The 16,529-nt window shown below is 30.8% G+C and overlaps 1 protein-coding gene and 1 long non-coding RNA gene across 3 annotated transcripts in view; both read left to right on the forward strand.

Moving 5' to 3' along the window:
* The first annotated feature begins 858 nt into the window (after positions 1–858).
* On the forward strand, positions 859–4,293 carry LOC127719780 (uncharacterized). The gene is made up of 2 exons (XM_052226039.1): positions 859–1,162; positions 2,607–4,293. The coding sequence occupies exon 2, from the start codon at positions 2,608–2,610 to the stop codon at positions 3,970–3,972; it is 1,365 nt and encodes a 454-aa protein (XP_052081999.1). The 5' UTR covers positions 859–1,162; position 2,607; the 3' UTR covers positions 3,973–4,293.
* A 1,920-nt stretch (positions 4,294–6,213) lies between these two features.
* Positions 6,214–16,529, forward strand: part of LOC127719781 (uncharacterized) — a 52,953-nt gene continuing 42,637 nt past the window's right edge. Inside the window, exon 1 of one of the 2 annotated variants that reach the window (XR_007990487.1) lies at positions 6,214–6,272. This is a non-coding gene — a long non-coding RNA (uncharacterized LOC127719781). Of the gene's footprint in view, positions 6,273–7,649; positions 7,709–16,529 lie in introns of those variants that run through there. The other variant, XR_007990488.1, reaches the window with a different exon arrangement.

A 16,529-nucleotide genomic window follows, 5' to 3' on the forward strand; every position in this document is an offset into this window, starting at 1 on the left:
TGAGTTTGACTGTCCGTCTGGTATCTTTCGTCCCTCTTCTATACATAAGGGCAAATCATCACAGCTACATTTGTGAACTGTTAAGTAGCTATAACTACATGTGTGTAATATAAGGTAGCTACAACATCGCAGCTCAACATATGTGTACTTTTGGGTAGCTATATTATATCTTATATTACTGACTTTATAACCTAAGTATAAAGAAGTCTTAAACATGATTCAAAACTGCAATTTGTTCAATGTCTGGCAGTTTTTGGCATTTATCCAAAACAGAACAAGAAGGACATTATTAACCAAAAGCAAAGCTCTACTGGTTGTAAGACTATATTATTGCGTTTCAGATGCAGTTACTTGTTTGTGGTTATAAGGATGTCATTCGATGCAAATATTTACAATTAAAGGCGTAATATTTCTAATACTTTATCTACACAGCCTTCAATCGGAATGTGTAAGGTTGAATGACGTTTTGATTTTATTGTTGCAAATTCATAAAAGAGAAACTCTTGTAAAATTAATGTTCACTAGGTTTATCATTTCTTTTTTATTTTGACCTTTCAGGTGAAATCAAGGGAAATTGGTCCTCAAACTCTTTAGTTACGATAATGTCACAATTTTAGACACGAAATTTAAATAAACAATTATAATTGATTATATATATATATATATATAATTTAGGAGTTCCAAAAAAGGCATAAAATTAAAAATAGATCCAACAATCAATCCTTAAACTGTCATTATGAAATAGGAAATTATATTAGTCATCTTATAACGTTATCTTTAAGTTTAAAATACAATTGATTCATAGTCACAAGTCATTTAAATTTCCAACGTAATAATTTTAGATATTTCTCGTTTTTCAATAACTGATTGTATGTAAATTGCATCATGTACGTATGCATGTATAAAGAAACGTTACATAATTTAAAGATCATAAAATTTTATGTTACTGCCCTCTGAACTCTCATAATTCATATAGTACATATATAAATGTCAATGACAAAGAAATTTCCACATTTCAGTGTTTTTATAAAGAAAAAAGTCCATATTTGAAAGTCAATTCGATACAGGTGAATATTTACATGTAGCATGGACGGTTGAAAGCACATGATAATGTATATTCAAACTAGCACGGTGTGTAAATAAATGAAACGAAGTTTATCAGGTAAGTTTAAATTGTATATTACTTTAAATACTTAAATAAATTAAAGTAAAGGAAGGTTTATCTATTATGAGATTATGCATGTATGAAATATGAATTCGACATGTACATGTATTTTAAAAATTCAATATATTCGGAAGCCACAAACAGTTTCGCTGCATACGAGTTAGCGAGTCGAAAGACATGCCTATAATTTTGAATGAAATTTTCACTGTTACATTTTATTAAAACAAAAGCACCACACTGTTTGTGAGAAATTAAACGAAAATAGAGTGAGACTGAAGTAACAGAAAATATTTGTGGAAAAAGAAAGAAAATAGCAGCATATAGTTAGTAAACACTATATTATTGGACTGACGTAAGAGGATATCATCATACATACATGTACAAACAAATTTAAAGTTCAAAACTAACATAAACCCAGTCTTATACACCATTGGAGAAATAAATCGAAACTAAAAGCATATTTAGGGGACAACCTTCAATATAACAATTTGGACTTAAACCGCGCCTTATACATGTGCTATAAATGAGACGATAACACTGCTGGTTGGCTGTTGGTCGTCTTGATGACTTGATGCCACTGTCTCGGCATTTGCCATTCTTTATGATAACTATAGTACAGTCATATAAGATATATTCAGAACAATGCATGAATTGATATCGAATCATCCCAGGACTCAATGATTGAGTTATAAATGGCTACTAAACGCCAATATTCAGGGATATCCTTGACGATAACACGTTAACTTGAATTGAAGACATTAGTTCTTTATAACATTTTATCTCATTAAAGAAAATTCGCACCAATTATTTTTGTCAAATATTTTGTGTGTGTAATGTACAGTACAAGTCCAAAAATATATCCAACATTCAGAATCAGTTTAATTACAACATCCAAAAATTTATTTCAACTCTCTTTTTTCATTTCCACCCCATAAAACATAGAAATGAAAGAGAAAGGGAAAGAAAAAAGAGAAAACATACACTTTAATTAAAGGGAACTACATTCGTGAGCAACAAAAATAGGGGTCATTAATTGTGGTCTTGGGCCACACTTGGGCAGGATTTTAACGTGCTATCTCACACTGTAACAGTACACAGGAAGACATGTTATATTATCTGAACACATCATTCTGACTCCAAATCGTCCAGTATTTGCTCCTCATAAATGTAATATTCATGTCAAAGCCCTTGGTTTGACACCGTCGCTTAATGAAACAACCGGCTCCGTTGCCACTATCTCAACCCCTGCACTCAAGGCGTCACAATGAGACCACTAAGGCATTTTTCAGGGCTCGGGGTGGGGTATTAAGACAATCATGATCGTATACAATACAGTTGGCATTCTGAACTTTAAAATTTTAATCCCTATGATAAGTTTATTCACATTTTGTTGTAAAACTTTTCAATAGCCAGTACATACTATTAAAATTATACTTTTTAGAATGACATCGACTAAAGAGTTATTAAGAACTGGTTTCCATAGTATCTGGAGACCACATAATGGAAAGCTGAGCCATTTAACAGATATACCACGAGAAAAACAGTATATGGAATACGGAAACTTAGCAACTGTTATGCATCTCGATACATCACTCAAGTGCTTCAGAAATGAAAAATTAGAAGCAAAAAGATATAAAGAGTTTTCTGTTCTTGAATCAAAAGATATCAATGCTGTGTGTTTTTACTGCGACGGTTCAAATTCCGAAAATGAAGATTTCGACAATAATACTTTTCACAACCAATCCTTGCACGGAGGTGTCAAGTTTATGGTTGACGCCAAACATATGTTGAACGAGGTCTCAAACTGGAATATTTATTTCATTGAAGTAATAGACATGGATTTTTATTCTGTTGCAAGACTTTTAATAACTACTGCGCGATACGAAACTTTTCCTAAGCTTGATATCTATACTAGAAATGCTCCTTTATATCACGACAAAAATAAACTTTACTGCTTAACTTGTCATGAGAATTACAATGGAAAGATAGTTAAATATGTTGTTGAAATAATAATTGAAGACGAGGTATTGACAAAAACTCTTTTTTGGAACGAATTGACTGTTTCCGTCATTAAGCATGAGGGGCACCGACGATTCAAATGTAAAAGAGTGTTAGATCGAGATAAAAGTATGTGCATGCTTGTATCTAAAGAGGACTGTTTGGCAGGAATAATTGCATGGATGTTAGTACGTAAACGTCTTAATGTTTATAGAAAATTCGATTATACTACTAAACGTCGTTTGTCAGCCATTCATTCAGTTATAAAGACTAAATATCCTCCTAGGATTCCAGTCTCAGATGACGACGATTCACAGATGAGTATTAGTGATATTGAATTTGAGAGTGAGAATAGTAGCATTAATACAGAGAACAGTCTACATTTTGATATGGATACTAAACTAAATGCTGTTTGCGATTATATAGCATATACGTTTTATTTCTCAAATAGTTCAGTAGACGTAACATCGCTGCAGTGTGCACTCGAAAATTGTGATATGAATGTAACTTTTCCCACAAAGACTGAAATAATGGCTTGTTTAGTTTTAGTTCTGAAGTCTATAAATGACCCCCTTTTATTATACCAGGAAGAAAATCGACGAAAAATACTTCTTGGTATGATTCCGTGTGTAAAATTCATTAAACAAAAGTACCAGTCACTTCCAGAATGTAAACACGAATGGTGTGTACATGACGACTATATAAAATGCCCTGATGTTGAACGCACGCTTTACGGATACCTTTTGTTCACTTTAGAACGGTGGCAAAAAGAAGACCATCAGATTTATGTTAGAGAAGACAAGACATAATACATATCGCTATAAATTACATTTTTCAAACGGTCGTACATATATACTGTATACACTATAATGTGATTCAAACAAATTCTAAACATTTCAATCAATTGTTGTTGCTACCTTTTAGAAATAATTATAGCAAAAACGTTTTTAAATGTAAACATTTTAAACTATCGTTACAATATATACATTCAATGTTTACAGTGAACATCGGGAAAGATTCCTGGTACGTTATCATATCTTTAAAATTGTTTTAATATATCTTGGTATTTTCTCCATATTTTATAAGACCTTTACATGAAATATTTGTCATAAATAGTTTTGAAATATCAATTATCTGTATTCACATACAGGCATTACAATATAGCGACACAGAGAAACAACTGCAAATGTATTGCATATACAACATACAATATTTAGTTTTTAATTTTGGCTGTTCTTGGTGAAGGTAAATATAGAAAAGTTCTTTGGAAGAAATTTATAAAACGTTATTTTCATTTTCTAGCACTTTTTAAATCGGCACCGTTAGTACTGTACACTGAGGTTATCACCGGAACAGTAGTCAGTGCTTCGGTATATATACTGACATGATTTAAAATATACTTTTCTTAAATCAACGTTGATAAATTAAGAAATAAAAAAAACGGTTCCAACCCCATCACGTAAAGCCTAGATGAATTTGTCTTTTCTGTAACAGTCCCATTTAGTCATATATATATCCTCACGTGTTCAGGTACTTATACATCCTTTGCTTTTTAATTTTTTGTGTTTCAGCATTCCAGATGAATTTATGTGAACCCACAAAAGCGTTTGGACGCACCATCTTTGACATTATTACGTGATTTGTTGTGAATATTGAAGAAAAATTCATTACAGGTGTAATACCACCATTGATTTTCCCCTATTAGTCTTTGTTAAATTTGCACTTTTCAAAAAATTGTGCAGAATTTATCTTTGTTTCAAATAAAGAAATACTTGGCATGAGTAAAGTTTTATCCTGTCCAGTACTATAGAAAAAATTTCACATAACATTTCATTGCATATAAGAAAATAACCATCACTGGAAGTTAACCAATCAAATTTCCCCCCTTTTTTAACCTGTGTACAAGCTTTAGTAACCATGTAACCTCAAGTTTCCAAAATATTCTATAGAAAACCCAAATAAAGAAATAATGGTGCTTTGAAATACCCAAGATATATGTTTATGACTCAGAAATGTTTTACTGCAATGAAATGTAGGATCAATTACCTACAACTGTCAAATTCAAGGGAATATTTTTTTTCGACCTATTTTCGTATGCAACCGGATGTGACGTACTATGATTTGGTGGTATTACACCTAAAGAAGACTTTTTTGTTGAATAAACTGAATGTGACTTTTTTCCTTTGTAATACTGGTTATTTCAAGCATTCCTGTCAAGTTTTGTCATAATCAGTTCAATAGTTTGAGAAAAATCTAGTATAATGTAAGACGACATCTACAGCGATTCGAGCAAAATTTCTTCGAAAAATTCAAACCAAGCCGCATCATGATAGAATATAGTGTGGACCAATAAATGATCAAATATTTATCTCATCTGCCTACAAACAGTTGAATATGATACAAAAGATGACTTTAGGATGATAAATACTACTAATGGACCTCTTATTCTTCCTTATAAAGTCTCTTTTGGTCCATTTATACCTCTCATTTCCTCAAAATTTCTACTTTTTAGGCCAATAAATAAAAATTTTGGGGTAACTTTCACTCATTTATGATAGGAATGTTATTATAAATGATTAATTGAAGTATTCAAGCTGCTTGAACTATCCGTATAAAAGTTTACTGTCTCCAAGGAGGTTTCAATAAGTCCTTGCGTAAAACTTAAATTTACGCCGCGTTCCAGAGAGGGACATAAAAAACTTCTCTTTTGGTGAATAATTTGTTGTTACTGCTTTAAAAATAATTTCATTTACTTAAAACTATATATTTATTAAAGTATTTCTTAGGAAAAATTTTCTAGTATAGCAGAATATAAGAAATAAGGAGAAAAAGCTCCCAAAGACTCTAAGTATGGCTTGTTCTGTCTACTAATATTCATGGTAAAGTCCTATTTCAAGGAAATTTTCTCATAAAATGTATTTTGGAGACTCAATCCACTCAGAATATTTCATTATTTGTAATATTTCACTTAAATAGCAAGAAATTTTAACACATGAGAGTACTCACAAGGTCAAAGGTGCATGTACAGCTTCCCATATTAGGTGTAATACCACCATCTTTGACATTATTACGTGATTTGTTGTGAATATTGAAGAAAAATTCATTACAGGTGTAATACCACCATTGATTTTCCCCTATTAGTCTTTGTTAAATTTGCACTTTTCAAAAAATTGTGCAGAATTTATCTTTGTTTCAAATAAAGAAATACTTGGCATGAGTAAAGTTTTATCCTGTCCAGTACTATAGAAAAAATTTCACATAACATTTCATTGCATATAAGAAAATAACCATCACTGGAAGTTAACCAATCAAATTTTCCCCCTTTTTTAACCTGTGTACAAGCTTTAGTAACCATGTAACCTCAAGTTTCCAAAATATTCTATAGAAAACCCAAATAAAGAAATAATGGTGCTTTGAAATACCCAAGATATATGTTTATGACTCAGAAATGTTTTACTGCAATGAAATGTAGGATCAATTACCTACAACTGTCAAATTCAAGGGAATATTTTTTTTCGACCTATTTTCGTATGCAACCGGATGTGACGTACTATGATTTGGTGGTATTACACCTAAAGAAGACTTTTTTGTTGAATAAACTGAATGTGACTTTTTTCCTTTGTAATACTGGTTATTTCAAGCATTCCTGTCAAGTTTTGTCATAATCAGTTCAATAGTTTGAGAAAAATCTAGTATAATGTAAGACGACATCTACAGCGATTCGAGCAAAATTTCTTCGAAAAATTCAAACCAAGCCGCATCATGATAGAATATAGTGTGGACCAATAAATGATCAAATATTTATCTCATCTGCCTACAAACAGTTGAATATGATACAAAAGATGACTTTAGGATGATAAATACTACTAATGGACCTCTTATTCTTCCTTATAAAGTCTCTTTTGGTCCATTTATACCTCTCATTTCCTCAAAATTTCTACTTTTTAGGCCAATAAATAAAAATTTTGGGGTAACTTTCACTCATTTATGATAGGAATGTTATTATAAATGATTAATTGAAGTATTCAAGCTGCTTGAACTATCCGTATAAAAGTTTACTGTCTCCAAGGAGGTTTCAATAAGTCCTTGCGTAAAACTTAAATTTACGCCGCGTTCCAGAGAGGGACATAAAAAACTTCTCTTTTGGTGAATAATTTGTTGTTACTGCTTTAAAAATAATTTCATTTACTTAAAACTATATATTTATTAAAGTATTTCTTAGGAAAAATTTTCTAGTATAGCAGAATATAAGAAATAAGGAGAAAAAGCTCCCAAAGACTCTAAGTATGGCTTGTTCTGTCTACTAATATTCATGGTAAAGTCCTATTTCAAGGAAATTTTCTCATAAAATGTATTTTGGAGACTCAATCCACTCAGAATATTTCATTATTTGTAATATTTCACTTAAATAGCAAGAAATTTTAACACATGAGAGTACTCACAAGGTCAAAGGTGCATGTACAGCTTCCCATATTAGGTGTAATACCACCATCTTTGACATTATTACGTGATTTGTTGTGAATATTGAAGAAAAATTCATTACAGGTGTAATACCACCATTGATTTTCCCCTATTAGTCTTTGTTAAATTTGCACTTTTCAAAAAATTGTGCAGAATTTATCTTTGTTTCAAATAAAGAAATACTTGGCATGAGTAAAGTTTTATCCTGTCCAGTACTATAGAAAAAATTTCACATAACATTTCATTGCATATAAGAAAATAACCATCACTGGAAGTTAACCAATCAAATTTTCCCCCTTTTTTAACCTGTGTACAAGCTTTAGTAACCATGTAACCTCAAGTTTCCAAAATATTCTATAGAAAACCCAAATAAAGAAATAATGGTGCTTTGAAATACCCAAGATATATGTTTATGACTCAGAAATGTTTTACTGCAATGAAATGTAGGATCAATTACCTACAACTGTCAAATTCAAGGGAATATTTTTTTTCGACCTATTTTCGTATGCAACCGGATGTGACGTACTATGATTTGGTGGTATTACACCTAAAGAAGACTTTTTTGTTGAATAAACTGAATGTGACTTTTTTCCTTTGTAATACTGGTTATTTCAAGCATTCCTGTCAAGTTTTGTCATAATCAGTTCAATAGTTTGAGAAAAATCTAGTATAATGTAAGACGACATCTACAGCGATTCGAGCAAAATTTCTTCGAAAAATTCAAACCAAGCCGCATCATGATAGAATATAGTGTGGACCAATAAATGATCAAATATTTATCTCATCTGCCTACAAACAGTTGAATATGATACAAAAGATGACTTTAGGATGATAAATACTACTAATGGACCTCTTATTCTTCCTTATAAAGTCTCTTTTGGTCCATTTATACCTCTCATTTCCTCAAAATTTCTACTTTTTAGGCCAATAAATAAAAATTTTGGGGTAACTTTCACTCATTTATGATAGGAATGTTATTATAAATGATTAATTGAAGTATTCAAGCTGCTTGAACTATCCGTATAAAAGTTTACTGTCTCCAAGGAGGTTTCAATAAGTCCTTGCGTAAAACTTAAATTTACGCCGCGTTCCAGAGAGGGACATAAAAAACTTCTCTTTTGGTGAATAATTTGTTGTTACTGCTTTAAAAATAATTTCATTTACTTAAAACTATATATTTATTAAAGTATTTCTTAGGAAAAATTTTCTAGTATAGCAGAATATAAGAAATAAGGAGAAAAAGCTCCCAAAGACTCTAAGTATGGCTTGTTCTGTCTACTAATATTCATGGTAAAGTCCTATTTCAAGGAAATTTTCTCATAAAATGTATTTTGGAGACTCAATCCACTCAGAATATTTCATTATTTGTAATATTTCACTTAAATAGCAAGAAATTTTAACACATGAGAGTACTCACAAGGTCAAAGGTGCATGTACAGCTTCCCATATTAGGTGTAATACCACCATTGATTTTCCCCTATTAGTCTTTGTTAAATTTGCACTTTTCAAAAAATTGTGCAGAATTTATCTTTGTTTCAAATAAAGAAATACTTGGCATGAGTAAAGTTTTATCCTGTCCAGTACTATAGAAAAAATTTCACATAACATTTCATTGCATATAAGAAAATAACCATCACTGGAAGTTAACCAATCAAATTTTCCCCCTTTTTTAACCTGTGTACAAGCTTTAGTAACCATGTAACCTCAAGTTTCCAAAATATTCTATAGAAAACCCAAATAAAGAAATAATGGTGCTTTGAAATACCCAAGATATATGTTTATGACTCAGAAATGTTTTACTGCAATGAAATGTAGGATCAATTACCTACAACTGTCAAATTCAAGGGAATATTTTTTTTCGACCTATTTTCGTATGCAACCGGATGTGACGTACTATGATTTGGTGGTATTACACCTAAAGAAGACTTTTTTGTTGAATAAACTGAATGTGACTTTTTTCCTTTGTAATACTGGTTATTTCAAGCATTCCTGTCAAGTTTTGTCATAATCAGTTCAATAGTTTGAGAAAAATCTAGTATAATGTAAGACGACATCTACAGCGATTCGAGCAAAATTTCTTCGAAAAATTCAAACCAAGCCGCATCATGATAGAATATAGTGTGGACCAATAAATGATCAAATATTTATCTCATCTGCCTACAAACAGTTGAATATGATACAAAAGATGACTTTAGGATGATAAATACTACTAATGGACCTCTTATTCTTCCTTATAAAGTCTCTTTTGGTCCATTTATACCTCTCATTTCCTCAAAATTTCTACTTTTTAGGCCAATAAATAAAAATTTTGGGGTAACTTTCACTCATTTATGATAGGAATGTTATTATAAATGATTAATTGAAGTATTCAAGCTGCTTGAACTATCCGTATAAAAGTTTACTGTCTCCAAGGAGGTTTCAATAAGTCCTTGCGTAAAACTTAAATTTACGCCGCGTTCCAGAGAGGGACATAAAAAACTTCTCTTTTGGTGAATAATTTGTTGTTACTGCTTTAAAAATAATTTCATTTACTTAAAACTATATATTTATTAAAGTATTTCTTAGGAAAAATTTTCTAGTATAGCAGAATATAAGAAATAAGGAGAAAAAGCTCCCAAAGACTCTAAGTATGGCTTGTTCTGTCTACTAATATTCATGGTAAAGTCCTATTTCAAGGAAATTTTCTCATAAAATGTATTTTGGAGACTCAATCCACTCAGAATATTTCATTATTTGTAATATTTCACTTAAATAGCAAGAAATTTTAACACATGAGAGTACTCACAAGGTCAAAGGTGCATGTACAGCTTCCCATATTAGGTGTAATACCACCATTGATTTTCCCCTATTAGTCTTTGTTAAATTTGCACTTTTCAAAAAATTGTGCAGAATTTATCTTTGTTTCAAATAAAGAAATACTTGGCATGAGTAAAGTTTTATCCTGTCCAGTACTATAGAAAAAATTTCACATAACATTTCATTGCATATAAGAAAATAACCATCACTGGAAGTTAACCAATCAAATTTTCCCCCTTTTTTAACCTGTGTACAAGCTTTAGTAACCATGTAACCTCAAGTTTCCAAAATATTCTATAGAAAACCCAAATAAAGAAATAATGGTGCTTTGAAATACCCAAGATATATGTTTATGACTCAGAAATGTTTTACTGCAATGAAATGTAGGATCAATTACCTACAACTGTCAAATTCAAGGGAATATTTTTTTTCGACCTATTTTCGTATGCAACCGGATGTGACGTACTATGATTTGGTGGTATTACACCTAAAGAAGACTTTTTTGTTGAATAAACTGAATGTGACTTTTTTCCTTTGTAATACTGGTTATTTCAAGCATTCCTGTCAAGTTTTGTCATAATCAGTTCAATAGTTTGAGAAAAATCTAGTATAATGTAAGACGACATCTACAGCGATTCGAGCAAAATTTCTTCGAAAAATTCAAACCAAGCCGCATCATGATAGAATATAGTGTGGACCAATAAATGATCAAATATTTATCTCATCTGCCTACAAACAGTTGAATATGATACAAAAGATGACTTTAGGATGATAAATACTACTAATGGACCTCTTATTCTTCCTTATAAAGTCTCTTTTGGTCCATTTATACCTCTCATTTCCTCAAAATTTCTACTTTTTAGGCCAATAAATAAAAATTTTGGGGTAACTTTCACTCATTTATGATAGGAATGTTATTATAAATGATTAATTGAAGTATTCAAGCTGCTTGAACTATCCGTATAAAAGTTTACTGTCTCCAAGGAGGTTTCAATAAGTCCTTGCGTAAAACTTAAATTTACGCCGCGTTCCAGAGAGGGACATAAAAAACTTCTCTTTTGGTGAATAATTTGTTGTTACTGCTTTAAAAATAATTTCATTTACTTAAAACTATATATTTATTAAAGTATTTCTTAGGAAAAATTTTCTAGTATAGCAGAATATAAGAAATAAGGAGAAAAAGCTCCCAAAGACTCTAAGTATGGCTTGTTCTGTCTACTAATATTCATGGTAAAGTCCTATTTCAAGGAAATTTTCTCATAAAATGTATTTTGGAGACTCAATCCACTCAGAATATTTCATTATTTGTAATATTTCACTTAAATAGCAAGAAATTTTAACACATGAGAGTACTCACAAGGTCAAAGGTGCATGTACAGCTTCCCATATTAGGTGTAATACCACCATTGATTTTCCCCTATTAGTCTTTGTTAAATTTGCACTTTTCAAAAAATTGTGCAGAATTTATCTTTGTTTCAAATAAAGAAATACTTGGCATGAGTAAAGTTTTATCCTGTCCAGTACTATAGAAAAAATTTCACATAACATTTCATTGCATATAAGAAAATAACCATCACTGGAAGTTAACCAATCAAATTTTCCCCCTTTTTTAACCTGTGTACAAGCTTTAGTAACCATGTAACCTCAAGTTTCCAAAATATTCTATAGAAAACCCAAATAAAGAAATAATGGTGCTTTGAAATACCCAAGATATATGTTTATGACTCAGAAATGTTTTACTGCAATGAAATGTAGGATCAATTACCTACAACTGTCAAATTCAAGGGAATATTTTTTTTCGACCTATTTTCGTATGCAACCGGATGTGACGTACTATGATTTGGTGGTATTACACCTAAAGAAGACTTTTTTGTTGAATAAACTGAATGTGACTTTTTTCCTTTGTAATACTGGTTATTTCAAGCATTCCTGTCAAGTTTTGTCATAATCAGTTCAATAGTTTGAGAAAAATCTAGTATAATGTAAGACGACATCTACAGCGATTCGAGCAAAATTTCTTCGAAAAATTCAAACCAAGCCGCATCATGATAGAATATAGTGTGGACCAATAAATGATCAAATATTTATCTCATCTGCCTACAAACAGTTGAATATGATACAAAAGATGACTTTAGGATGATAAATACTACTAATGGACCTCTTATTCTTCCTTATAAAGTCTCTTTTGGTCCATTTATACCTCTCATTTCCTCAAAATTTCTACTTTTTAGGCCAATAAATAAAAATTTTGGGGTAACTTTCACTCATTTATGATAGGAATGTTATTATAAATGATTAATTGAAGTATTCAAGCTGCTTGAACTATCCGTATAAAAGTTTACTGTCTCCAAGGAGGTTTCAATAAGTCCTTGCGTAAAACTTAAATTTACGCCGCGTTCCAGAGAGGGACATAAAAAACTTCTCTTTTGGTGAATAATTTGTTGTTACTGCTTTAAAAATAATTTCATTTACTTAAAACTATATATTTATTAAAGTATTTCTTAGGAAAAATTTTCTAGTATAGCAGAATATAAGAAATAAGGAGAAAAAGCTCCCAAAGACTCTAAGTATGGCTTGTTCTGTCTACTAATATTCATGGTAAAGTCCTATTTCAAGGAAATTTTCTCATAAAATGTATTTTGGAGACTCAATCCACTCAGAATATTTCATTATTTGTAATATTTCACTTAAATAGCAAGAAATTTTAACACATGAGAGTACTCACAAGGTCAAAGGTGCATGTACAGCTTCCCATATTAGGTGTAATACCACCATTGATTTTCCCCTATTAGTCTTTGTTAAATTTGCACTTTTCAAAAAATTGTGCAGAATTTATCTTTGTTTCAAATAAAGAAATACTTGGCATGAGTAAAGTTTTATCCTGTCCAGTACTATAGAAAAAATTTCACATAACATTTCATTGCATATAAGAAAATAACCATCACTGGAAGTTAACCAATCAAATTTTCCCCCTTTTTTAACCTGTGTACAAGCTTTAGTAACCATGTAACCTCAAGTTTCCAAAATATTCTATAGAAAACCCAAATAAAGAAATAATGGTGCTTTGAAATACCCAAGATATATGTTTATGACTCAGAAATGTTTTACTGCAATGAAATGTAGGATCAATTACCTACAACTGTCAAATTCAAGGGAATATTTTTTTTCGACCTATTTTCGTATGCAACCGGATGTGACGTACTATGATTTGGTGGTATTACACCTAAAGAAGACTTTTTTGTTGAATAAACTGAATGTGACTTTTTTCCTTTGTAATACTGGTTATTTCAAGCATTCCTGTCAAGTTTTGTCATAATCAGTTCAATAGTTTGAGAAAAATCTAGTATAATGTAAGACGACATCTACAGCGATTCGAGCAAAATTTCTTCGAAAAATTCAAACCAAGCCGCATCATGATAGAATATAGTGTGGACCAATAAATGATCAAATATTTATCTCATCTGCCTACAAACAGTTGAATATGATACAAAAGATGACTTTAGGATGATAAATACTACTAATGGACCTCTTATTCTTCCTTATAAAGTCTCTTTTGGTCCATTTATACCTCTCATTTCCTCAAAATTTCTACTTTTTAGGCCAATAAATAAAAATTTTGGGGTAACTTTCACTCATTTATGATAGGAATGTTATTATAAATGATTAATTGAAGTATTCAAGCTGCTTGAACTATCCGTATAAAAGTTTACTGTCTCCAAGGAGGTTTCAATAAGTCCTTGCGTAAAACTTAAATTTACGCCGCGTTCCAGAGAGGGACATAAAAAACTTCTCTTTTGGTGAATAATTTGTTGTTACTGCTTTAAAAATAATTTCATTTACTTAAAACTATATATTTATTAAAGTATTTCTTAGGAAAAATTTTCTAGTATAGCAGAATATAAGAAATAAGGAGAAAAAGCTCCCAAAGACTCTAAGTATGGCTTGTTCTGTCTACTAATATTCATGGTAAAGTCCTATTTCAAGGAAATTTTCTCATAAAATGTATTTTGGAGACTCAATCCACTCAGAATATTTCATTATTTGTAATATTTCACTTAAATAGCAAGAAATTTTAACACATGAGAGTACTCACAAGGTCAAAGGTGCATGTACAGCTTCCCATATTAGGTGTAATACCACCATTGATTTTCCCCTATTAGTCTTTGTTAAATTTGCACTTTTCAAAAAATTGTGCGAATTTATCTTTGTTTCAAATAAAGAAATACTTGGCATGAGTAAAGTTTTATCCTGTCCAGTACTATAGAAAAAATTTCACATAACATTTCATTGCATATAAGAAAATAACCATCACTGGAAGTTAACCAATCAAATTTTCCCCCTTTTTTAACCTGTGTACAAGCTTTAGTAACCATGTAACCTCAAGTTTCCAAAATATTCTATAGAAAACCCAAATAAAGAAATAATGGTGCTTTGAAATACCCAAGATATATGTTTATGACTCAGAAATGTTTTACTGCAATGAAATGTAGGATCAATTACCTACAACTGTCAAATTCAAGGGAATATTTTTTTTCGACCTGTTTTCGTATGCAACCGGATGTGACGTACTATGATTTGGTGGTATTACACCTAAAGAAGACTTTTTTGTTGAATAAACTGAATGTGACTTTTTTCCTTTGTAATACTGGTTATTTCAAGCATTCCTGTCAAGTTTTGTCATAATCAGTTCAATAGTTTGAGAAAAATCTAGTATAATGTAAGACGACATCTACAGCGATTCGAGCAAAATTTCTTCGAAAAATTCAAACCAAGCCGCATCATGATAGAATATAGTGTGGACCAATAAATGATCAAATATTTATCTCATCTGCCTACAAACAGTTGAATATGATACAAAAGATGACTTTAGGATGATAAATACTACTAATGGACCTCTTATTCTTCCTTATAAAGTCTCTTTTGGTCCATTTATACCTCTCATTTCCTCAAAATTTCTACTTTTTAGGCCAATAAATAAAAATTTTGGGGTAACTTTCACTCATTTATGATAGGAATGTTATTATAAATGATTAATTGAAGTATTCAAGCTGCTTGAACTATCCGTATAAAAGTTTACTGTCTCCAAGGAGGTTTCAATAAGTCCTTGCGTAAAACTTAAATTTACGCCGCGTTCCAGAGAGGGACATAAAAAACTTCTCTTTTGGTGAATAATTTGTTGTTACTGCTTTAAAAATAATTTCATTTACTTAAAACTATATATTTATTAAAGTATTTCTTAGGAAAAATTTTCTAGTATAGCAGAATATAAGAAATAAGGAGAAAAAGCTCCCAAAGACTCTAAGTATGGCTTGTTCTGTCTACTAATATTCATGGTAAAGTCCTATTTCAAGGAAATTTTCTCATAAAATGTATTTTGGAGACTCAATCCACTCAGAATATTTCATTATTTGTAATATTTCACTTAAATAGCAAGAAATTTTAACACATGAGAGTACTCACAAGGTCAAAGGTGCATGTACAGCTTCCCATATTAGGTGTAATACCACCATTGATTTTCCCCTATTAGTCTTTGTTAAATTTGCACTTTTCAAAAAATTGTGCGAATTTATCTTTGTTTCAAATAAAGAAATACTTGGCATGAGTAAAGTTTTATCCTGTCCAGTACTATAGAAAAAATTTCACATAACATTTCATTGCATATAAGAAAATAACCATCACTGGAAGTTAACCAATCAAATTTTCCCCCTTTTTTAACCTGTGTACAAGCTTTAGTAACCATGTAACCTCAAGTTTCCAAAATATTCTATAGAAAACCCAAATAAAGAAATAATGGTGCTTTGAAATACCCAAGATATATGTTTATGACTCAGAAATGTTTTACTGCAATGAAATGTAGGATCAATTACCTACAACTGTCAAATTCAAGGGAATATTTTTTTTCGACCTGTTTTCGTATGCAACCGGATGTGACGTACTATGATTTGGTGGTATTACACCTAAAGAAGACTTTTTTGTTGAATAAACTGAATGTGACTTTTTTCCTTTGTAATACTGGTTATTTCAAGCATTCCTGTCAAGTTTTGTCATAATCAGTTCAATAGTTTGAGAAAAATCTAGTATAATGTAAGACGACATCTACAGCGATTCG

Source organism: Mytilus californianus, unplaced genomic scaffold (genome assembly GCF_021869535.1).
Source record: "Mytilus californianus isolate M0D057914Y unplaced genomic scaffold, xbMytCali1.0.p SCAF_11, whole genome shotgun sequence".
NCBI lineage: Eukaryota > Metazoa > Mollusca > Bivalvia > Mytilida > Mytilidae > Mytilus > Mytilus californianus.

Excerpts from the sequence above, each read along its gene's own strand:
- LOC127719780 (XM_052226039.1), top strand. The coding sequence starts at position 2,608 with ATGACATCGACTAAAGAGTTATTAAGAACTGGTTTCCATAGTATCTGG.